This window comes from Eulemur rufifrons, chromosome 4, assembly GCF_041146395.1.
Source record: "Eulemur rufifrons isolate Redbay chromosome 4, OSU_ERuf_1, whole genome shotgun sequence".
Lineage (NCBI taxonomy): Eukaryota > Metazoa > Chordata > Mammalia > Primates > Lemuridae > Eulemur > Eulemur rufifrons.
In genome coordinates this window covers 19,981,640-20,006,122 of record NC_090986.1, presented here as the reverse complement: position 1 = coordinate 20,006,122, position 24,483 = coordinate 19,981,640, and the positions used below count along the sequence as shown (strand labels likewise).

At 38.8% G+C, this 24,483-nt stretch overlaps 1 protein-coding gene across 6 annotated transcripts in view; it reads left to right on the top strand.

Annotated features, from left to right (window-relative positions):
* Positions 1-24,483, top strand: part of DOCK9 (dedicator of cytokinesis 9) — a 267,093-nt gene that overhangs the window by 41,804 nt on the left and 200,806 nt on the right. For 2 of the 6 annotated variants that reach the window (XM_069467598.1, XM_069467602.1), the window contains exon 1: positions 22,794-23,132. The exons of the other annotated variants lie outside the window; for them this stretch is intronic. In XM_069467598.1, the coding sequence (XP_069323699.1) occupies positions 22,971-23,132 (162 nt within the window). In that variant the 5' untranslated portion in view covers positions 22,794-22,970. Of the gene's footprint in view, positions 1-22,793; positions 23,133-24,483 lie in introns of those variants that run through there. 6 annotated transcript variants of the gene reach the window in all.

Genomic DNA, 24,483 nt, shown 5'->3' with positions numbered 1-24,483 from the left:
AGTTAATATGCTGGAGGTAGGTACTATTATTGTTCCCATTTAACAGATGAGAAAACTGAGCCTTAGAGAGGTTAGGTAACTTGTTCCAGGTTACATACCAGTAAGAAGTGGAGCGGAACTCCTCAAACCAGGGCTGTCTGACTCCAAACTCCTGCACATTTTGAGCACCTTCTCAGTACTATGAGAAACATGTAACTCTCATAGAGCAGTCTAGACAGGATTTTGTAATCAAGGTCTGATGGTGCTCAGCCCCCACGGTGTTGTGCTGATGGTTGAGCAAAGGAAACAGACTCAGAGTCTGTTACCAAGAAGGGGCTCAGATTCCCCTTTTGTATAGAAAACTTCCCTCCTAGACAGAGATCCTTTTGGGGCTGAATTACTTCTCCACTATACTTATACCACCTAGCACAGTGCTTGTTGAAAGAATGGTAACGATGGCATCATTTTGCAGGGAATAGCCACTGTGCTTTATTATTACTGATATTCAATTAAAGTATTTTTAATACATATTTGACTTTCTAACATGTTTTCTTCTTTGTAACATTCTCCCACAGTTTCATTTGAGAGTGGGGTTTTCTTTTTATTTTAGTAATTAAAAATAAAACAACTTTCAAGTGTTAGGAAATGAAAAACATTTTTTTCTTCCCATGAGTCATGGTTGGCAATAATGTCACTTGAAAGTTAGATTGTAGAGCCATTTTAACAATTGTAAATTATAGGCTTTCTTTTGTGAGCTGGAGCGTTATGACTTTTAAGCCTCCTGCCTTATGTATTGGAGAGTTTGCTAACATAATTATTATGTGCACAAAACAATAAATTTTCTAACTTCAAAAAGTAAAGTATTTTATTTACTGGATCTGTTACCCAAACAGATGTTGGTTTTAGAATAATGCCTTAAAAATTAATCTATAAAAGATGTTTCCTGAAAGCTTTTGTATTCTGTTCTGGATATAGTAAATGCACTAGCACAGATTTTTGTTTATAAGTTCTCTAGGAAAAGTAAGTGGCTATAAATCAAATAGATTAAAAAGTTAAATAATTCATTTTATGTTTTATAATCAGAGGATGATGTACAGTAATAATGACATGCAACGAATGTACATAGATTCCAAGATATCCATTAGATATCATGTTTGTGAGTTTCTCATTGTGGTATGAGAAATTCTCAGTGTAATTAGTAGGACCTTGGTTTATCCATTAATGCTCAATAACTTCTAGGTACTACTTATCCTTCCCTTTCTTAATCCCCCTTTAAAGAGTATACATGTGCACAGGCTGAGTGTAAATGTGCTTTCCCATGGGAAATGCCAAAAATGGCACGTGGGAAAACTGAAATCCGCTTGCTTTTCAAGGGACAGAGTGTGAAATGTGAGTTCTTCTTCCCTTTTTTCAGAAGCTGGTTTTGTTTTGAGTTAAAAGTGGCATATGGCCAGATTTTCAACTTAATAATTATTTCCAGTTAATTATGAAGACAAGGATATTTTGATAAATTTAGAGTTTGAATAGATGCAAGCTAAAACAAGTGAGTGTTATGTCTGAGGGGTTGTTGAGTGAAAATGCCACCAAAAGACCATTTTTCTCCTTAAATAGCTTTATTGATGATAATTGACATACATTAAACTGCATATATTTAAAGTATACAATTTGGTGAATTTTGACTTATATATACATCTGAAAAACCTTCACTCCCAAAATCAAGATAATGGACATATCCATCAGCCCCAAAAGTTTCCTTGTGCCCTTCTGTAATCCTTCCCTGCTGCTCTTTCTGCATCACTAGGTAATCAGTCTGCTTTCTGGTATTCTAAATTAGTTTTTATAAAAACGGACTCATACAGTATGAACTCTACTTTTTTTCTTCTTTCATTCAGCATAATTATTTTGAGATCCATCCATGTTTTTGTATGTGTCAGTAGTTTATTCCTGTATGTTGATGAGTCCATTTGAATATATGTATATATACCATAATTTATCAGTCAGTTCATTTGCTGATGGACATTTGGGTAGATTCCAGTTTGTGTTTATTACTAATAAAGTTGCCATGAATATTTGTGTACACATTTTTTATGGATATATGTTTTAATTTCTCTTGGGTAAATATCTAGCTGTAGAATGGTTGGGTCGTTTGGCTGATAAATGTTTACTTTTTAAGAAACTGCCAGATTGTTTTCCAAGGCAATCGTACCATTTTATATTTCCACCAACAGGGTGTGAGGGTTCATTTGCTTCACATCTTTGTCAACACTTTGTATGGTCATTCTTTAATTTTGGTCATTTAATAAGTATCTACAGGTATTTCATTGGGTTATAAATTAAATATCCTTAATAATTAATAATTTTAAGCATCTTTTCATGTACTTACTGCTTTCTGTATTTTTTTGATGAAATATTTGTTCAAATTTTTTGTCTATATTTTTATTGGTTTTCTTCTTATTAAGTTTTGAAAGTTCTTTATATATCTAGATGTAAATCCTTAATTAGATACGTGATTTAACAACCTTTTTGCATTGAATTAAAGTTTTTTTTAAATAATTTTCTTCTGCTCTTTGGGCAATTTTTCTATTATAATAAAATATATTTAAGCAAATTTACCATTTTAACCATTTTTAAAGTTACATTTTTAAGTGTACATTTCAGCGGCATTAAATACATTAACGTTGTCATCGTCTTTGTGAGCTTTGTGAGAACAGGAACTGTGTTATTCTCAGTTGTGTTTGCAGAGCCTGTAGTATGCTTGGCACATAGTAGGTCCCCAATAAATGTTTATTGAATGGACAAAATGTTTGTTTTCAGGTTTCATAGTTGTTTCAGTATTAATTAGTGTCTTAGCTCTGGTTGCTATAACAAAATACCATAAACTGAGTGGCTTATTAGCAACAGAAATTTATTTCTCACAGTTCTGGAGGCTGGAAGTCTGAGATCGTGGTGTCAGCATGGTTAGGTTCTGGTGAGGACCTCTTTCAGGTTACAGACAGATGACTTCCATTATATTCTCACATGGCAGAGAGAAGCTAGCAAGCTCTCTGGCCTCTTCTTTATAAGGGCACTAAATTCATTCATGAGGGCCCACCTTCGTGATCTAATTACTTCCCAAAGGCCCCACCTCCAAATACTATCACATTGGGATTAGGATTTCAACATAATTTGGGGGAATGCAAATATTCAGTCTGTAACAGTTAGTATATTAGTCAGGGTTCTCCAGTAAAACAGCCAATAAGGAGTGTGTGTGTATGTGTATCCATGTATCGTCATATATCTCTCCCCCTGCCCCTTTCTCTCAGAGGAAGAGAGAGACTGATGTATTTTAAGGAATTGGCTTACACAATTGTGGCAGCTTGCAAGTCCAAAATCGCTAGGCTAGGCAGGCAGCCAGGCAGGCAGGCTGGAGGCCCAGGGAAGAGCTGATGTTGCGTTGGAGTCCAAAGACAGTCTACCGTCAGAAGTCCTTCTTTAGGGGAGGTCAGTCTTTGTTTTTAAGGCCTTCAATGGATTAGATGAGGTCCTCCGCCTCCCATGCTGTGGAGGGCAGTCTACTGTACTCAAAGTCTACTGATTTGGATGTTAATCTCATCTAAAAATTACCTTCACAACAACATCCAGATGTGCTTGACCAAGTATCTGGGCTCTGTGGCCTAGCCAAGGTGACATATAAAGTTAATCATCACAGTTAGGATCTGCTTTAACAAAGACCAAAAAACAATGACTTATGGAAGTTAATTTCATTCTTACATAATAGTCCAAGTATAAACAGTCCAGGATTGATTGATAACTCTGCCATTTTAGGGTTGCAGGTTCCTTCTATCTTATTGTTTTGCCATCTTCCTCCTGGTACTTCCTTATAGCTTTAGATGGCTACTCCAGCTTTTGCTAGTATGTCTGTATTCTAGTTAGCAGAGAAGGGAGATGATAAAGGGATGATATACTCCTTCTCATTTAAGTGCATGACTTTAAAGTTGTACATATCACTTCTGTCTATATCCCATGAGCCAGAACCTAGTCGTGTAGCCACACTTCAGTGCAAAAGAGGCTGGGAGGTGTAGTCTTTGGCTGGGTAGCCATAAGCCTACTAACACCTCTATTATTATACCATATCGAAAGGGAGGACAGATGTTGGGGTGAGGGAGGCATTCAGCAGTCTCTGACAGTGTTCATTTGTATTTTGTGTTACATTGCAGTTAATAGTTTGATAGGAGTTAAGGATGTTTACTGCTAATACTAAATCTCACTCAAATTTGAGAGCTTTGAGATTTATAACACAACGTAAGGTTCATAATTGATGTTACTGAATTTGATCTTCAGCACTCAAAACACATCTTGGGTGAACGTTTACCTGAAAGTTTGCATACCAAATGGGAAGCTGAGGAGAAGACAGGAATACAGATTCAGAAACCCACCTTGTTAAGACTGTTCTACTTCATTCTTTAGGAAATGGGTTGACTGAAAGTTTTAGAGCAGTGTGAGAATATGGCAGATTGGGGTAACAGAAAGATAATCTGGTGGATCCATGTTGATTGTTGGATGACATCCGAACGCATTAATGTGGTTTACAAGGACCCACCTATTTGCTTCTCCTCAGCTCCTGGCATTTACCTTTATTGTCTATGTTCTGGCCATGCTGAAATGATCAACAATTCCTTGACTTTTCCTTATTATTATACATCTCAGTGTCTTCTAGCAACACTGCTCACCATTTGTATTACTTTTTTAAAACAGAAATTGGAGGTGAAGAAAAGGAGAGAAAGAGCCCATAAATTGGAGGAGCGAGTCTCCTTAGATCCACTTGTCTATCTGCCATTTATTGAGTGCTCCTGTGTGATTCCATCTGTCATCCCTCTTCATCTTCATAGCACCCCATGAGGGATATATCATTGTCTGTGTTTTACAAATGAGAAACTTGAGGCAGAAGTTTGACTGACTGACTCAAAGTTACAACAGTCAGAAAGTGGCAGAAATAGGAATTTTGGCTGATTCTGAGCCTGGATTTTCCTACCACATATTGTTCTTCTCTTTGAGAGGAAGGTCTGCTCTTGGGCTTAAGATGAAGATAAGTGGCCACGTACGGTGGCTCATGCCTGTAATTCTAGCACTTCAGGAGGCTGAGGTGGGAGGATCGCTTGAGGCTGGGAATTCAAGACCAGCCTGGGCAACATAGCAAGACCTTGTCTCTACAAAAGATAGAAAAATTAGCCAGGCGTGGTCACACGCTCCTATAGTCCCAGCTACTTTGGGAGGCTGAGGCAGGAGGATTGCTTGAGCCCAGGAGTTTGAGGCTGTAGTGAGCTATGATCAGGCCACTGTACCCCAGCCTGGGCAACACAATGAGACCATGTTTCAAAAAAAAAAAAAAAAAAAAGAAAGAAAGAAAAGGATTAAGATTAGAACTGCGTTCTATCAAGGGGCTATGGAATCTCAAAGCTTCAAAGAGCAAAGATTAGTAACTGCATTATATGAAGGGGCCATAGAATCTCAAAGAGCTTCAAAGGTCAGGTTTGAGTTACACCAGCTGGGTGTGTGCCACTGGAGAGCTTTTACTTTGATTACTTATGAAGTGACCTGCCTTGTTGACTCTTTACTCATGTTGGGAGAAACTGGGGAAATGGGGGAAGAAGCAAATTTGGAATACAGTTTTAACCAGTTGGAATGGATTCATCCTTGACTCCTGAAAGCTTGTAATCTTTATAAACTCTTTTTTAGTGCCACTATATTTGGTATGGGATATGAAGTATGGGATATAGAGCTTGTCATTTTTATTATCTTTTTTTTTAGTGGTGGTGTTTTGTGTACGAGGTGTGGGATGGATGCTTCAGGGTTTTGTGAACTGAACAGTATTAAAAATTTGCATTTTGGCCGGGCGAGGTAGCTCATGCCTGTAATCCTAGCACTCTGGGAGGCTGAGGCGGGAGGATTGCTCCAGGTCAGGAGTTCGAGACCAGCCTGAGTAAGAGCAAGACCCCGTCTCTACTAAAAATAGAAAGAAATTAGCTGGACAACTAAAAATATATATAGAAAAAATTAGCGGGCCATGCTTGTAGTCGCAGCTACTCGGGAGGCCGAGGCAGGAGGATTGCTTGAGCCCAGGAGTTTGAGGTTGCTGTGAGCTGGGTTGACGCCACGGCACTCTAGCCCTGGCAACAGAGCAAGACTCTGTCTCAAAATAAATAAATAAATAAAAATGTTCATTTCCCTCATCCTGAGGATCTTCCATTAATCCACTAGATGGAGCACCTGGTTTTGAATATATTTCATGATTAAAAGTTGGAAGAAAAGACTTGGTCTTCACATCAGAGCCATATTGTGGACCCCCTGAAATTGGCCAGACATTTTGATCTGTTTTTTTTTTTTTCCCCTAAAACTTCTTTTACTTACTCAGCACATCTCTGTGTAAGGAACATTTAAGATTCTTGGAAGGCCTGACAGAGAAGCTTCAAGGTAGAAAGAGTTCTAATCTGGAAGTCTGGGGGTGTGAACTAGACATCCTCGTTCAGACACTCAGTACACTCTGTGAGCCACAGTGTCCCCACTTATAACATTGATATGTTACATTGATATGGAACATTAATATCTGAGAGATTCCCTATACTCATTAGGTATACCGGGCCTTTGGCACCATGCCTTCAGGTCACCTGTGTGACTAAAGATGCACTAGGTCCCATTTTGCCTGTTTGAAATCGTTCTCACAGCCAGTGCCTATAAAGCAGAGAATCCATCACACTGCAGACTGAAGGGACCTTGGATGGCATCAGTTCAGTTTGTCATTATGATGTTTCTGTCACCCACTGGCATTTCCATTCATGCGTGAGCACCTCCTGGGGCAGGAGTGTTGTTCCCTCCAAAATGGCCAGTTTTAGGACAATTTATTAGGAAATTTTTACATGTTAGTCCTGACTGTCCCTTCCAGAACAGCCCAGATTTTGTAATCTAACCTGTCTTCCATATTCAGATTTTCTGTTTTAGAACTAAGACGGACTTTGGTTTTTACCTTCTCTACTGCCGGGCCTGGATGACTGAAATAATCTGTAAGGAATAGAAAATACCAAAATGTTTTTTAGTTCTCACTTGATGGATAGGAAGGTGGCCATATATATTTAAATCTGTTACCTGTGTTCAGGTATGTCAAAACATCATATGTCCTAAAAGTTTTAGCTTTCATAGCAAGGAACTATTTTTTGACAGTTGTTGACATATCACATGTGTTCATAAAAGCCAATGATTAAATCTTAGACTATTGGAACCTGCAACTAAATGTTTAATGAAGTGAAATTAAAACTTTCATTTTTAGGTAGCTTTGAACTGTCTATGGGAATTTGAAAGTTCATTACTGCTGATTTCTGTTCATTTTTAATTAATTTGACATCTGCTAAATTAAAGACTTTTATGTGGGTTGAAATTCTTATTGGTTGCCAAGTACAAAAGAGTTTGTGATATTTGGGAACAGACTCTTCAGAATTCCTTTTAAATTGTATAATTTTGTTGCCTTCAATGGAAAAGCAACAAAACACCAACCCCACTTTAATTTTAGCATATAAATTAATAAATTTTTAGTACTTCCCCTTTCAGTTGAGGAAAAAGACCTAGCCTCAGTCTTACCTTTCCCAAATAGAGGGGTTTTAGGGGGGTGATGTATTTGAATGGGTTTTGGAATCACTTTTAACAGTGTATAATCTCATTGGCATTCCTTGGACTGAAGCCACTTAGCATAAGGATGTACCTTGATTTCCAGCTGGTGACCCAGATTGGTGACTCTGATGGGTTAGAAGAAGGAAATGCATCATTAGTTTTTCCCAGGAAAATATTGACTCATCAAGATGTTTCTTTGGTTACACAATAGATTTACTCAAGCTATTGCTTATTATGAAATTAAGAAGCATGTCTTCCTAGAAACAGCCCTGAGTTTGTTCATTTGTGGAATTTGGAGTAATCTAATCTCTCTCTCTTCAAAGGTGTGTTTGGAGTGTCCCAAGCAGGTAGCTGTGACATCAGCCCTTGAATTTACTGTGGTTTTCATCAAGAATAGCAGGAATAATTCCTCACCTTCCGTGGAAGTGAGAGATTTATGCTTTGAGTAGAACATGAAGCAGGCATTAAAACAAAAGCTTTACATTTGCTTGCATGAACCATCTTTTTGCTATTTTAGAAGTTTTGATAGAGGGCCTGGGGTAATAAAAGTGATACCTGATCACTTGCTGAACATTTTTGCTTATGCTCTTTGGCTCTGTGGTTTTATACCTCTCCTTTCAGTTGATGAAGGAGGACCAGATCTATTTTCAGGAACCGATATAACTAAAGAACTGTAAAGTTCATAATCTCCTTCAGAATATTATATGTATAAATACTTTATCATTTTTAATTCTTCCTTGTATAATCCTCATTATTGTTAATAAGATTTAATGTGATGTGCTGGAAATTTGCTGGAAAGAGCAGGGACTTTGGAGCCAGAGAACCCTGGTTCATATCCCAGATACCAGCTGGGTAACTTGGTCATGTTAGTTTATTTCTCTGAGCCTTGCTCATGTCATGCATGAGCAAGAGAGAGTATGCAGGTGACCCCATGGCTTGGCCTGATTACTTCTTGGGTAACATTTGAAGTGATGTCTGTTAAATTCACCAACATTTCCTTTAGACACAGTGTTCAAATTGAGATTCTATTGCAGAAAATAATTTTATACCACCAAAAATTAATTTAAAAGCATATTAATAATACTTGCTTTTTTTTTTAAAACATCAGTAATGGAAAACAAGATGTTTATTATAAAAATCTGTTACTAATATTTCTTTTTGAGGTATTTTAAATGGATTTTTGGGGAAGAGTCTTCTTAAAATATGAATTCACTGAACTTTGGGCTAAAGATTAGTTCTTTTCCTTTTAAATTCTCTGTAGCAAGCATCGACATTTTTCATCATCCAGAAATCAACAAATGAGTTCAAAATTTGAGTCAATCATTAAAAAAAAAAAAGTGTTTGCCTGTCTTTGAATGGTTAGTTTAGGGGAAGGAGTGGTTCCCTCTTCAGAGTTCCCTTACTTTTACATTGTAACGATACCTGAGTTCAAGTTTATTTTCAAGGTCAAACACAATTTTAGTGATGTACGTGATTAGTTGTATTTGATGCCAGTGGTCAATCAGGCTTTGCTGTTTGATAATGAGGCATCATTAGTTTGTCTTCCTTGGCAATGTCACTGTTAAGAGGCGTTCCTAAAGGAAAAAAAAAAAGGATGTTCCTTCACAGGGGAGAATTTTCTCAACTTCAAAATGTTATTTTTCTCTTTTAATGATGTTAGGCAGATCTGAATGCTGGTACTATCCCATCTCTTCTGTTCTGAAGCAATCAAACCATCTTTCACTCGAGCTGGACATTTCTTTAATGCTTCACACCAAATCTGTTCTTAAGCATTTGAAACCTATTCTTTATCCATTTGCTAAAATGGTTTGGTTCTTAGGAATGCTGTATTCATCACATGCAGTTTTATGTATGCCAAGACACAAATGTTCCATTCTACTTATCAGTGTATTGTGTTTTTTGTTAATCATGATTAATTTCATATGCCTATGACACTAGATTTTCTTGAAATATTTTTTCTCATCTTTTATTTCACAAATTTATTGAGGTATAATTTTTATACCTTAAAATTCACTCTAAATTTTAATTGTACAATTCATTAAGTATTAGTAAATTTGCAGATATGTGCAGTCATCACCATGATCTAATTTTAGAAGACTTCTTTGGCCCTCAAAAGAAATCACATGCCCATTAGCAGTTACTCTTAGTTTCTACCCCCAGCTCTAGGCAACCGCTAATCTGTAATCTGTCTCTGTAGGTTTGCCTTGGTTTGCCTTTTCTGAACATTTCGTGTAAATGGAATCATTCAATGTGTGACCTTTGTGTCTGGCTCCTTTCACTTATTTATTACATGCTGTAGTATGTATCACTACTTCATTCCTTTTTATCGTCAAATAGTATGTTCTATCATGTCATTTAGATAAGCCACATTTTGTTTATTCACGAATTGATGGACATTTGCATTTTCACTTTTTGGCCATCATGAATAATGCTGCTGTGAACGTTCTTATACAAGTCTTTGTGTGGACATGTGTTTTCATTTTTCTTAGATGGACACTTAGGAGTGGAATTGCCAGGTCATATGGTAACTCCACATTTCACATTTTGAGGTACTGTTTCCCAAGTGGCTTCTCCAGCAATGTACGAGGGTTCCACAAACTCTACATCCTTGCCAACACTCAGTATGCCAGTCTTTTTAAATTGTAGTCATCCTAATAGGTGTCTAGTGGGATGTCATTGTAATTTTCATTTGCATTTCCCTAATGACTGATGATGTTGAGCATCTTTTTATATGCTTATTGGCCATTCTCATATCTTCTTTGGTGAATCTAGTCTTTTAAAACTGTTTATAATGTAATGTAGTGTAATAGACACTGTTCAGTCAGGAAACAAAAGTGACTATAGTAATTTTAATAGAGAGAATTAAATATAAAGAATTGTTATTAGTTATAAAGTTATCAATAAGTAGGTAACTGAAAAGGTAAAAAGCAAACACTAAGATACAGAGGTAGTGGCTGCAGGAAGCAGCTGTCAACTGTAGGATTTAGGGGGACATAGGGATGATACTATATTATTAAATCTTAGAAGCCTGGAAGAGAGGCCCACAGAGGTGAAACTCAGACCTCTGAGGTGTGGGTGCTGGGCAGCTGGTGAAGGTGTTTCTGTGGGGGGGGGTGTGTGTGAAGAGGCTGGTTCTATAAGTGCTGAAAAACTGCATGGGACGGAAGGCAGGAACTGCTGCTGCTGGGGTGAAGAAGTGTTGCTGGGGTGCCAGAAGCCAGCAGGAAGCAGAGGGGAAGGAGTAAGGCTTGCAGTTTCCTTCCAGGGTCCTCTGGTGGCAGAGCCTAACAGGGAGCCAACTGGGGAAACAGAAATGTGGTTTTCAGAGTAACAAAGCTGAGTTTGGAAGGGTGGGGTTGGAGCTGAGAGATAATAGCTTAATAACTGCCTCCACCCACTCCTTTGAATACTCAGCATCTAGACACACCCTCCTAAATGTATTTGAACTTCCATACAACACAAACTGTGCTCTTTAAGCCTAACAGAATATAAATGTCCTTGTACAAATGAAGATATTTTTACCAGCTCCCTAAAATGTGAAAATGTGGTGTCACAAGGTCTCACTAGTCATTGTGTTCGTTTCTGGGAGAGAGTCACATTATCCATTGCCTGGCTTTGTTAATTCGTCCTTAAATTTATTCTCAGTTCTGCTTGAATATTGTGTTACCCAGTCTAAATTGTAGAATTAAGTTTCAACGGTGCTCGTATAAAATAATGTAGGAGGAAGGAGGAGAGGAGAAGAAATTGGTATACACCACACACTTATGCACTCTGCAAACAAGAAGGAAAAATGCATAGCTGTCCACCTGGCCGTAGCTGGTGTTTATATCTTTCTTCTTCCATTACTTGTTCCACGTTTCCTTTGCCTCTAGCCAGGACTTCAATCGATTAGGTTACTTTACCTGAAGGTCTGCTGAAGGTCTGACTTCTCAGTGGTTCTGCCTTTTTTCTTTTTTTTGATTATTGTGGTTTTCCATTAACTTTTACTCTTAGGGGTGGAAGTACTCAGAGATGCCCCCAAAAAGGAAGCCAGAGTCTTTCCTGACCCTTTGGGAGGGTTGTTCATGTCCAGCTCCTGGTGGTTTAACTGGGGTTGATTTTTCGGTCCCAGTCCACGTGGTATCGGTGTTGGCTGCAGTCCGACAGTGGGCCTGACCATTAGGATGGGTTTCTTTGGAAGTTTTCTTTGCTTGGTACAAGGTCAGTGGATGGCCATCATGAGTGCAATCACCTATAAAACTTAACTTTTAGGGCTGTTTAGAAGATTAAATGAGACCATGTGACTAAATTACATGCTCAGTGTGTGGCATGTAGTAGGAAGTAGTTCCAATGTAACACACTGTTAAATAAAGATATATCTAGCACTGTGCTCTTATATAGTGTTTATCTTTAAATTTCACATTAAAATTTACATTTAAAGTTTAAACCTCCTACATTGTTCAGATGATTAGACTGGCCTAAATAAAGCCAATTTTTTTTTTTTTTGCTTTGAATAAAATTCCGTATCCCCTGTTAATCTCTTTCCATTCCTCCTCTGACTTTTTCTCCAAATGGTATTTTTTTCTTGGATCTTGAGAGCCTTGTGATCAAAGCAGAGATGAAAATTTTTTGGGACAATATCTGCAAAATAAATTTCTTTGAATGAATTGGGATAGATGGCTCAGCCCTCACATCCAGACCAGACCTTGCCTAACATAATGAATGAGCCAAAGTTATTGACCAGACGAAAGGTTTCCCTTAAGTGCTCTATAAATTTAAAGCATAATAGCTTCAACTGGCCCTTGATGAAGAAATCACTTTACCATTCTCTTCTGTACTCTCTGCTACATATAGTGCCTGGAATGCTTTTGGGAATTTGCTGTGACATGTTTTAGAAAGATAACTGTATTGAGGACAGGGTACTTTCAAGAGAAATTCAACTTTGTAAAAACATGCCCCCTGATATGTCTTGTCTGCTTTTTTTTAAACACTTCTATCAGGGTATGATTCACATACCATATAATTCACCCATTTAAAGTGTATAATTCAGTGGATTTCAGTATATTCAGAGTTGTGCATTCATTACCATAGTCAATTTTGAAAGATTTTTATTACCTCCCAAAGAAACTTTGGACCCCTTAGCCATCACTCCCAAACTTCACCCAGCCCCCTAGCCCTAAGTAACCATTAATCTATAATACTTTCTGTCTCTAGATTTGCCCATTCTGGACATTTCATAGCAACGAATTCATACAGTATATGGTCCTTTATGACTGGGCTTCCTTCACTTAGCATAATGTTTTCAAGGTCACTCATGTTGTGGCATGTGTAGTACTTCAATTTTTTTTTTTATTGCTGAGATATATTCCATTGTATACTACATTTTGTTTATCCATTCCTCAGTTGATGGACATTTGTGTTGTTTACAATTTTTGTCTATTATGAATAATGCTGCTAAGAACATTCATGTCCAAGTTTTTGTGTGAACGTGTTTTCAACTGTCTTGGGTATCTAGTTAGGAGAGGAATTGCTGGATCATATGGTAACTCTATGTTTAACTGTCAAAGAACTGCCAGACTGTTTTCCAAAGCAGCTGCCCATTTTTGCAGTCCCGCCAGCAGTGAGTGAAGGTTCTAGTTACTCCACATCCTCACCAGTACTTGTTCGTATCTGTCTTTTTGATCTTAGCCATCCAGTGGGTGTGAGTGTGATATCTCATTGTGGTTTTGATTTACGTTTCCCCAATAAATTTTTACTTGCTTATTGGCTATCTTTTTTGGTCCTGTCTATTTTTTATTGGCAAGGACGGATGGCAATACCTGTAATCTGTCTAAATCTTATGTGGATGATGGTTTCTCCTAAAATTATCCCACTTCTCTGACCTTGTTAAATGCACTTGAGCACCAGGGAATGTTTAATTGAAGTTATACTCTTTTACAACACAGAGTTAAGCCATAACCCAACTGGCTGTATATAAAAAAGAATCTTACGAAGGTTCAGAATTTTGTGTCTTTATAAAAGGAAATTAAAACCTTGTATGTAGTCAGATAAAGAAGTCTTACGTGCTTCTATAAGCAGGGGGATATATGAGACCTCTAGTTCCTTTTGACTTGACCAGAAGCCTCGACAAGGGAGTACATATTTTATGTCTTTTTATTCCATTTTTTAAAAAACTGGACTATTTTGAAAAATTGCATTTCTCCCCCTATATTTTAGAGAGGTAACAACTTTCCTATCATTATTTCTTATTAGTTACCTTTTGATTAATCTAATGGAAAATGTGACTAAATTGCAATAGTTTAAAAAAATGTCAAACTCAAACGTTATGTATTTTTGCCTTTTTTCCCTTGAGTAATATTTATTCATGTTGAGACAACATTTCTATATTGCCACAATGACAGTAAAAGACTTAAAACAGTCATCTGCTAAAATGTAAGATACAAGTAACTGAAGTGTGTAGATTCTGAATTTTAGTCTCTCCTTTCACATGTCAGAACAACTTTTCAACAGCCATAACCCCATGTTTGAAGAATATAAACTGTTTCAAGGGTACATTTGTTCATGAATTATACCATGTATCTCTTCTATTAAGTCAGTATACCTTGCCTTAAAGTGATTTTTTTCAGATGTCTGCCTAAAATAGATTTCCTTGGAAAAGATTGGTGGAGGCAAAGAATAGGTCACTGCAACTTCTGATTTTTATGCTGTAGTGAGTTTGCTCTGCTTCCTTGTTCTTCATTTAGAGTGTCATTTACAGCGGAGCCTGGGTGCTTCCTGTACTCATGTGATCCTTTGTGTCATCAGCCAACCTCACTGAGCTACCTCCCCTCCAATGTGTTCACTGAGGCTCAAAGTCTTTGCCAATAGCTGAGCTCATATCAGATATGATCCTATATCTGATCAACATTTATGGATTTATTGTTTTCTCCAAAGAAACCATGATTTTGCTCCATGACCGCCTGTAATAGTAATTGAAGTTGCCACTGCCGGCAGCTTCCTGAGCTGAGGGGTCAGTCCGACCTGTGCAAACTCTGTTGGTTTGTTCACTTCACACCTGTCAATGAAAGTGGGGGAAGTTGTCTATGGATCAGAAATTTAAATCTCAGCTATCTTTTTTTCTATGATGGTACATAGTTTGAAGGGTTTTTCTAAGAAGTTCAGTACAGTCACGGTCATTTAACAATGGGGATACGTTCTGAGAAAACGTTGTTAGGTGATTTCATTATTGTGTGAACATCACAGGGTGTATTTACACAAACCTAGATGGCAGAGCCTACTACTCAGCTCGGCTGGGTGGGATAGCCTATTGCTCCTGGGCTGCAAACCTGTGCAGCATGTGACTGCTGAATACTGTAGCAACCATAACACAATGCTATGTTTGTATCTAACATATCTCAACATGGAAAAGGTACAGTAAAAATACGGTATTATAATCTTATGGGGCCGCTGTCGCATATGCAGTTTGTTGTTGACCAAAATGTCATTATATAGCACATGACTGTACCAATTGGAATGAGGAAATAGAGAAGAAACACTGTGCAGCCTGTTCCTCCAGCTTCTCTGCCCTTTGTGAGGGGCTGAGGAGCTTAGGGAGAGAGGAGAAAAGGCAAGTTATCCCTCCCCGGTTTTCTGTTCTTATACCTTACCTGTTTCCAGAAGGGATAGGAAAGTAGTTCCCAGTAAGTTGGGTTTCTTTTTTTCCTAAGTTGTGGTAAGATATACGTAACATAAAATTTAATATCTTTTTTTTTTTTTTAATTTTTTTTTTGAGACAGAGTCTCGCTCTATTGCCCGGGCTAGAGTGAGTGCCGTGGCGTCAGTCTAGCTCACAGCAACCTCAGACTCCTCTGCTTAAGCGATCCTACTGCCTCAGCCTCCCGAGTAGCTGGGACTACAGGCATGCGCCACCATGCCCTGCTAATTTTTTTTTCTATATATATATTTTTAGTTGGCCAGATAATTTCTTTCTATTTTTAGTAGAGACGGGGTCTCGCTCTTGCTCAGGCTGGTCTCGAACTCCTGAGCTCCAGCGATCCGCCCGCCTTGGCCTCCCAGAGTGCTAAGATTACAGGTGTGAGCCACCGCGCCCGGCCTAAAATTTAATATCTTAACCATTGTTAAGCGTACATTTCAGTGGCATTAAGTACATTCACATTGTTTTGCAGCCATCATACCATCCGTCTCAAGAACTTTTTCATCCTTCCAAACTGAAACTCTGTCCTCCTTAAACAACAACTCTCCATGCCTCCCTTCTCCCTTCTCCCTGCCCCGCAACCACTGTTCTGCTTTCCATATCTCTGAATTTGGGTAGTCTAAGTACTTCATGTAAGTGGAATCATGCAACATGTGTCCTTTGGTGCCTGGTTTATTTTACTTAGCACAGTGTCCTCAAGTTTCATCCATGTTGTAGTTTATGCCAAAATTTCTCTCATTTTAAGGCTGAAAAATATTCCATTGTGTGTACATGCCACATTTTATTTATCTATTTGTCTGTCAGTGGACACTTAGATTGCTTCCACCTTTTGGTTATTGTGAATAGTACTGCTGTGAACATGGGTATACATATATCTCTTCAAGTCCTTTCATTTCTTTTATGCATATCCCCAGAAGTGAAATTGCTGGATCATATGGTAATTATGTTTAATTTTTTGAGGAATCACCATACCATTTTCCACAATGGGTGCACAATTTTCCATTTCTACCAGCAAATAAGTTGGTTTTCTTAACCCAAACTTTTCTTCCTTTTGGAGACCTGTTTTATTTTAAAAGCTATTTAACTTGGTCTCCTACCCCAAAAAGGAAGATTCTCTCATTTCTTTTGAGAGACTGTGGTCACTTCTGGAGACACACCACCCTTTGTCCCATGGAGCTGGGATTGGCGCCTCTCACTTCCTTTCACTTGGTCACTTTGGGCGTGCAGGTACCCAGAGTAGCCCGCAGGGACTGTGCCTGCCTCACATGCTGGCACTAACATGGGGAAACTGATGTTACTTTGTGTTCTCTGCTTTTGAGAACATTTAAATACCACTGTTAACAGACCCAATTCCAGTATTTTATGTGGTCCTAACTTTAGGGATACATTTTTAGCAAAAATATTTTGCCTCATAGTGGTACGGACAGAAGGTGCAGACCTGAGCTCTCGCTGGGTCCACAATCCCTGTCCCTCTGGGCCCGCCTGTCATTGCTTCACCTAAGGGTGCCGGATGCTACTGGCATTTCAAAGTATTCTAACTCTGTTGTATTTCGAGGTGGGGATAATAGATGATGGATAAATTTAGATAGGCAATAAGTCTAAATTTTGAGGTTTATATTCCTGAAAGCCACAATGGTAAGAGAGTTTACCCTTTCCTTATTTTTAAAAAGATCCTTATTTAATAACACTTCCTTGATTTCCCTTACTTTTTTTTTTTTTTTTGAGACAGAGTGTCGCTTTGTTGCCCAGGCTAGAGTGAGTGCCGTGGCGTCAGCCTAGCTCACAGCAACCTCAAACGCCTGGGCTTAAGCAATCCTACTGCCTCAGCCTCCCGAGTAGCTGGGACTACAGGCATGCGCCACCATGCCCGGCTAATTTTTTTGTCTATATATATTTTAGTTGGCCAGATAATTTCTTTCTATTTTTAGTAGAGACGAGGTCTCGCTCATTGCTCAGGCTGGTCTCGAACTCCTGACCTTGAGCGATCCACCCGCCTCGGCCTCCCAGAGTGCTAGGATTACAGGCGTGAGCCACCGCGCCCGGCCAGATTTCCCTTACTTTTTAAAAAACTTCTTCTAATGATCATTGCTGAAACCTCCACTCCTTTTTTCACAATGTACCTAACTCTTTTTTCATATTCCAACATCCCCATTTCCCTCTTTAAATCATTTTTTTTTATCAACAGAAATAGTTTGTTGTTTGAGTTTACCAGATCTGAAATTCTTGTATCTTTGAATTTTGCATAAGAGATGCTTACATTTTTGGAGGAATTATCCTACTTCTAATCTTAATATCAGGGAAGAAAAAAATTTTAATTTGGGACAAAAAGGGAAGAGATACCAACCAACATTTACTGAGCATGTGGTATATACTGGGCCTTGTGCCAGATACTCTAATTACATTTGATAATATTAATTGGATGTAAAAGGAGTAGGGCGTTGGGAGGCCAAGTTCCCTAACTTTCTTTGCTCAGCAGAATTCACTGCATTGTTAAATGAAGTATGGACCCCCAGAGATGGAAATTAGCTCTTCAAATGGACTGGCTATCATAATGACATTTAAATACAATAAATGACATGTTAGACTGAATTCTACCCATACTTCACTTATTTAGGTTTGGTGAAGTGTGGCTGTACCATGTATGATCAGTCATCATTATGTGAGGTCTTCATTTCAACCTCTGCTGAATGAAGAGAATTCTTCTCCCTTCCTAGCCTCCAAGATAGATCCAAGGTCTGCCTTATATCTCTTTGAAATACAATATTAAATTCCAGTTTGTAGTTCTAGATTTTTTAGGTGTCACTTTAGATTCCTCTTTATTCACATTTTTCTGGGAGAGTAGTAAGTAAATCTACCAATAAAATTAATTTGATTTATAGAATACATTTAAAACAGAAAGTTGGCAAGGAGAGAGCTGCAGATGGGAGCAGCAGCTCCAGATGGATAAATTTGAGGAGGCTCAAAGCTTTGGGACCTATTTGCAATGGTCTCTGGCTGTATGGCTGAGGTTTGTTGTGACCACCAAGTGGGCCAGCAGGTCTGAACCTGAATTCATTGTTTGTGCAGGCTTTCTGGTAGCTCCTATAGCTGGGAGCTGAGTCCCTCCCTGTCCCAGGTCTAAAATGCATACCCCGAGGGCAGCCCCAGCCACTCCAATGTCAAGTGGTTAGTATTTTCCTAAGAAGTGGGGCCAAAACAACATTCAGAAATTGTTAAATTCATCAAGAAAGGTGGCTGTTTTAAGTTATACGGTAAATCCTTTGTGGGGTATAAAACAATAGATACTTACATGTTTATAGCAATTTCTTAGTTGTGTTCTCTCCTATTATTTTATTTGAACTTGACAATGTACGAGGTGGGCAGAGTAGGTGTCATTCTTCTCCCCTCCCCCATTCTTAAAAACAGCTTTCTTGAGATATGATTCACTGTTGAGGCCACTCCACAGAAATAGGATGGATCCCCCCACCCAGCCAAAATTTGCTTTGGATATTGAGACTAAAGTTTATTACTCATATAATGAGACTTTCTAGGGAGAGCAGGGCAGATCCCAAGCCATCTCTCTAAAATGGCTTGAGAGAGCAGGTAAGGGAGACTGGCTTGGGGTTTCTGTTGTGGTTGTGGGGAGGATAGTGTGGGGTGAGAGTTCTCACAAGTGGCTTGAATTTCCTGCCGGTGCCATAAGAGGGAACCACCTAGACTTTCGAATCAGCTTGCCCAGATGTTGGCAAGAAGGGGATGAAGGAGGGATGAGGCTTAAAAACATAAAAAATGGAGTCAGGCTTATTATTAGATTCACATGCTATAAACTGCTCAATTCAGTGGTTTTGAGTATAGTCACAGACTATACATTGTATACAGACATCTATATATTAGAAACACTGTCTAATTTCTGAACATTTTCCTTACCCCCAAAAGAAACTTTGTACCCATTAGCAATCACTCCGTATCCCCTCCTCTCTCCAGCCCTAGGTAACCACTAATCTACTTTCTATCTCTATGGATTTGCTTATTCTGGACATTTCTTGAAAGGAATCATACAGGCTGGGTGCAGTGGCTCACTCCTGTAATCCCAGCACTTTGGGAGGATCAGTTGAGCCCAAGAGTTCAAGACCAGCCTGGGTAACATAGTGAGACTTCATCTCTAACCAGAAAAAAAAAAAAAAAAAAAAAAAAAAAAAAAAGCCAGGATAGGTGGTGTGTGCCGATAGTCCCCGCTACTTGGGAGGCTGAGGCAGAAAGATTGCTTCAGCCCAGGAGTGAGCTCAAGCAGTAAGCTATGATTGTGCCACTGCACTTTAGCCTGGGTGACAGAGTGAAACCCTGTCTCAAAAAAGAAATCATACTATATGGGGTCTTTTGTGATTGGCTTCTTTCACTAGACAGAATGTTTTTCAGATCTATTCAGGTAGTAGCACACATAGATTCTTTGTTCCTTTTTACGATTGAATGACATTCCATTGTGTGGATATGCCATATGAGTTTGTCATATTAAAAGATGATTAATTTGGAACATCTGAGGGTGAGGCAGTGATGGGAGCATCAGGTGTCAGTATTAGCAAGAGAGGAAGCCATGGGCCTGGATTTCAAAAGGGAGTCAAAAGCAGACATCCAGTCTTGGGAATTGTGTAAATCAGAGGTGACATTTAAAGCTGTGAGAGTAAATGTGATCTCCAAATTGCAATATATGCTCTTTAGGTAGCTGCACTGGTTGCCAATAGATACCATCCATTTATTCATGTCTCTGATGAAATTCATGGCAATTATCATTTTAGACCAATCCAAGATCATTCTGATGTAGAAAAAAAAAATCAGTGAAACCAAATGTGCATTTTTAATTACTTATTTTGTCATGCTTCTATTAACATGAAGCCCATTTTCTTAGCTGTGTTGAATACTTCACTCTAAATATTTTCTGTTGCTTTTCTCTTGCCCTCTAATTTTGTTGGTTGGAAAATGATTAATATTTAAAATTGGTACAAATTGCTCAAATGCTTATATGTCTTAGTCTGTTTTCTGCTGCTATAACATAATACCACAGACTGAGTAATTTATAATGAACAGAAAATTATTTGGTTCACAGTTCTAGAGGCTGGGAAGTCCAAGAGTATGGTGCTGGCATCTGGTAAGGGCCTTCATGGTGCGTCATCCTATGGCAGAAAGCAGAAGAACAAGAGAGGATGAGAGAGAGGAAGAGAGAGAGAGAAAAGGGGGCCGAATATATTCTTTTATCAGGAACCCACTCCTGAGATAACTAACCCACACTTGAGATAATGCCATTAATCCATCAGGCTCTGCCCTAATCACCTCTAAAGGTGCTACTTCTCAACACTATTCACTGGGGATTAAGTTTCCAACATATGAACTTGGGGGACACAAACCATAGCATCTTGTTAATGTGTCTCTAGAAAACATTGCTTTTTCCTCTGAATGATTGTTGGGAAATTGTTCCATTCTCTCCCATTGTTTTGTTTTTCTATTTGTTTTTATAAAAAAGATTTTTAGCTTCATTGAGATATGATTGACAAAATTGCATAAATTTAAGGTATATAATGTGATGATTTGATATTCATATATATTATAAAATGATTACCACAATCAAATTACCTAACATGTCTAACACCTTAGTTACCATTATTTTTCTTTTTTGTGGTGAGAATATTTTAGACCTTTGTTTTAAACACTAACTGAGGGTTTGAAAACTAAACCAAATAGCATACGCCAGCAGCTTCAAATTTGCTTGGTTATCATTTATAATCCTTTATAAAGTTCAAACATAATCTTTTGTATCTCAAATAATGTTCCCTGGCTTCTATACTCAGGATGTCTAAAATTGGTAATAACAATTATAAATTAATTTTAAATTTCTAGCTATCTTTATTAATATTGAATGAACTATATTGCTTTTTAAGTTGTTCCCTTTATAGTACAGGAGTTAGGTTAATTGATGGATTTTCTGACTTCTCAAAACAGACAATTTTACCCGTATGTTTAGTGTCTTAGAGTCTCCAGTTCTGTGTAGATGAGTTTCCATGTTTATCTGCCAGCATTGCAATATCGAGTGAAGACTTAGATCTTCTGATGTCAGAACTTGGATGTAATCTTGAACCCTGTAGCTCTATTTTAACAGAATCACCATTTGGAAATAGAATGCTCTGGACTCCATAGGGTTACTCCGTTTTGTGCATGTGCTGGTATCTCCACCTCTTTGATCTTGCATGGCAATTATACACACTGCATAAAAATATAGGAGAGAGTAATTTTTTTTTTCTGTATTTTTGCTTTTCTGTGGGGCTCAGTGGCTATACTAGCCATAGAAACACATTTTGGGATCATGTGACTGGATGGTGTTCTCTGTAGGTGTGCTTTTACTACATCACACAGGTTTCCGTTTCCAGCCCCCAGGTACCCAATCATTATAATTCACTCTGACTTAGAAATCTATGGACAGAAAATGAAAACTATTACCTTGTGAAATAAGGAATAATATCAGAGCAGATCTTAAAAGAATGAGAACTTTTTCCCTATGTGCGTGTTGTGGGCAGGAGGGGTTCTCCTGTGTGTGTGTGTTGTGGTCTTTTATATAGTTGGCCTTTCATTTTTTAGGAAGGAAAATGACAGGAGTCAGCTTTGTATCATGTCAATGACAAGCTTCCTTTTTTAGCCATTCCCAAAGATTCACATAGTATAGCGTCACTGAGTTCAGTCTGCAGTGAAAGGACTTGGATTACTTATGTACCAAAATAATAACCCTATTGACTACAGGACTTCAGCATGTATTTTACCATTGTATCCTGGAGCGCTGCTTCAGAAGGCATACATCTAGCCAGATTGGGTAACCTTTTATCCATGTTCCCATTTGCATATTTGCATACCAGAGATGGGAGAATCCTTTGAGGCAGTGCAAACTTGCTAGCCCTCTTTAGCAAAGAGTAGAGGTGGGCTGAAGTCAAGATCAACATGGTAATGTTGTGTTCCCTTGTGGTTTGCTGTCAGCAAGCTGTTACCCATACATGCAAAAGGTTGTTTGAAGTGGCTTGCACGTGTTTCCATAGCAGCAGTCATCTTAGCGATTCCACTCGTTTTTTTGGACTTTTTTTCTTTTGCTTCTCTATTCCTCGCTGATGCAGGATTAAACAAACGGTATATTTAGGTCAAGGAAAGAGATGTTTGCTAATATAGATGCTAGGCTAAGCATTCTGGGAGAGTGATTTCTTGCAGCAGATGAACATTCTTTGTGCCTCCCTGCAGCATCTGCAGCAGTGTGGCTGTCTGGCACTGTCTTTTTCATTTTGGGCAGGTTCTGAGATTCAGAACAATCCCAAGCAAATCACAGGAGCCGACAGTTTTCCAGAAACCACATGTAAATCTTCTGCTTATTTGATATTAACAGTGAAGCAATCCACTGGAAAAATGATACTTTAAAGGTTTTGGTGCATCCAAGGTGTGTCATCTTGGGTTTGCACCACCCCTCCTGTTTTACACTCGGAGCCTGGATTTTTTTGTCAGGCAGTTGGGCAGGAGCGGATTCTAGTACGACAGCTCGGAGCTTCCCTTCTGTTCCAGTGCTGGTGACTGCTTGTCATGAAGATGGTACAGTGGGAGCCTGTTTCTGAAGAGCCAAGGAAGATGATGTGGAAACGGAGTAGAGATTGCTAAAAATCTGAACAGCCACACCTTGGGGATGGGTTGCACTACTAGTGTGATTCTGTTTAAAGGCATCCGCACCGTCTTTGAGAGAAACTGTGCTTATATGTGCAAACAGCAAGGAGAGAATAATGCCCTTGAATATACAGCATACAATTGGACAAAAGAAGATTCAGAACTATTGATCTCCTCTTGGCTGGTAAATGCTGTCTCGCTTAACTAACAAGTAGTTTAATGGTGTTAGAATAAACTAGTTTTACTTAAAAGTAAATATATTTATTTATTTCAATATGCTGTGTGTATAAATGGGTAATTAGTGGCCTGAAATATAAATTATGAGGTACCTGTTTGTATGTGTGAGAATGCCATGTATTAAAGCTAAATACGTACAGAGAGAGGCGTTAGTATATGATATTTTATTAAAGAATAGTTTTCTAAGGTTGCTTTATGAGCTTACGTGTTCTTGGTGTAGTCCCAGAAATAATACCCGGCAAAGTGTGTATGTAGGATGTTGTATATGTGAGCCCTCTCCCAGTGATGGTGAATTAGCCAGTCCCTTTATATCTCAGTCTTCTCCTTGGCTAGGATTTTTTTACTAATGACTTGTGGCCAGTCCTTTATTCAGGGGGAGATATTTAAAGGGAGGATGAAAGAAAACTGTAATGGATATGAGACAAATACTTAGAGTTTTATTTTTAAGAAAATGCAACTACTTATGTTTGTGGATGAAGGGTCTCGAGAGTAAAAGGAAGCTTAGTTTGACACAACACTTTTGTGTCCTGCCCCTTTACAAGGCACGAAGAAGTCACAGATGGGTGTGCCTCTTCATGGCCTTCTCAGCACCAGGCATACGAGGAAGCTACATATTGGTCTCCTCCTCCCTCGGGCTGCCTTGCCATTTTTCCTTCTGTTCTTATCACAGTTTTTGTCAAAATGAGTGGGGACAAATACATGTGAGATTCTCCGTGAGTCTTGCCAGCAGCTGCTTGGTACAGCGAGGCGTGCGGAGACGCTGAGACCTTTCCTGGCTGGGAGGCTGCCATCTGAGCCTGAGGAGGGGGCGTTGGCATGCCATATGCACCTCGCGATCAGATCAGGGTGTCCCGGCCTTGCAGGAGCCCAGAGAGAGGATGCATTTTGTGGAGAGGCGTATGTGACGTTAGCACTCAAAATACTCAGGAGGATGAAAGGAGAGCATCATTTGAGGCACTGGATGCATTTTGGAAGTCAGTGTTACGTGTGGTATGGAGTTTAAGTGGTGCTGTATTAACTGGTAAATATTTTAAGCTCTGATGTACTTTGGAATATGCTTTTGAGAACAACTGGTATCAGAGATTAGAAGGACCAGCTTGTTCTGGTGCTCTGTCCCATTGGCGTGTCCATGACCCGATAGCATAGGACCTCCTTGGCCCAGAATGGCAATGCCCTTCTCGTGCTGCAAGCCTCTGCTCCCTCAGGCCAGACTGACTTGTCTTTGGTTAACTTGACTTTAAGAGACTCTGCTTGTTTTTCTTTTTTCTTTTATTGCATGAGGGTATAGTAACCTGCCA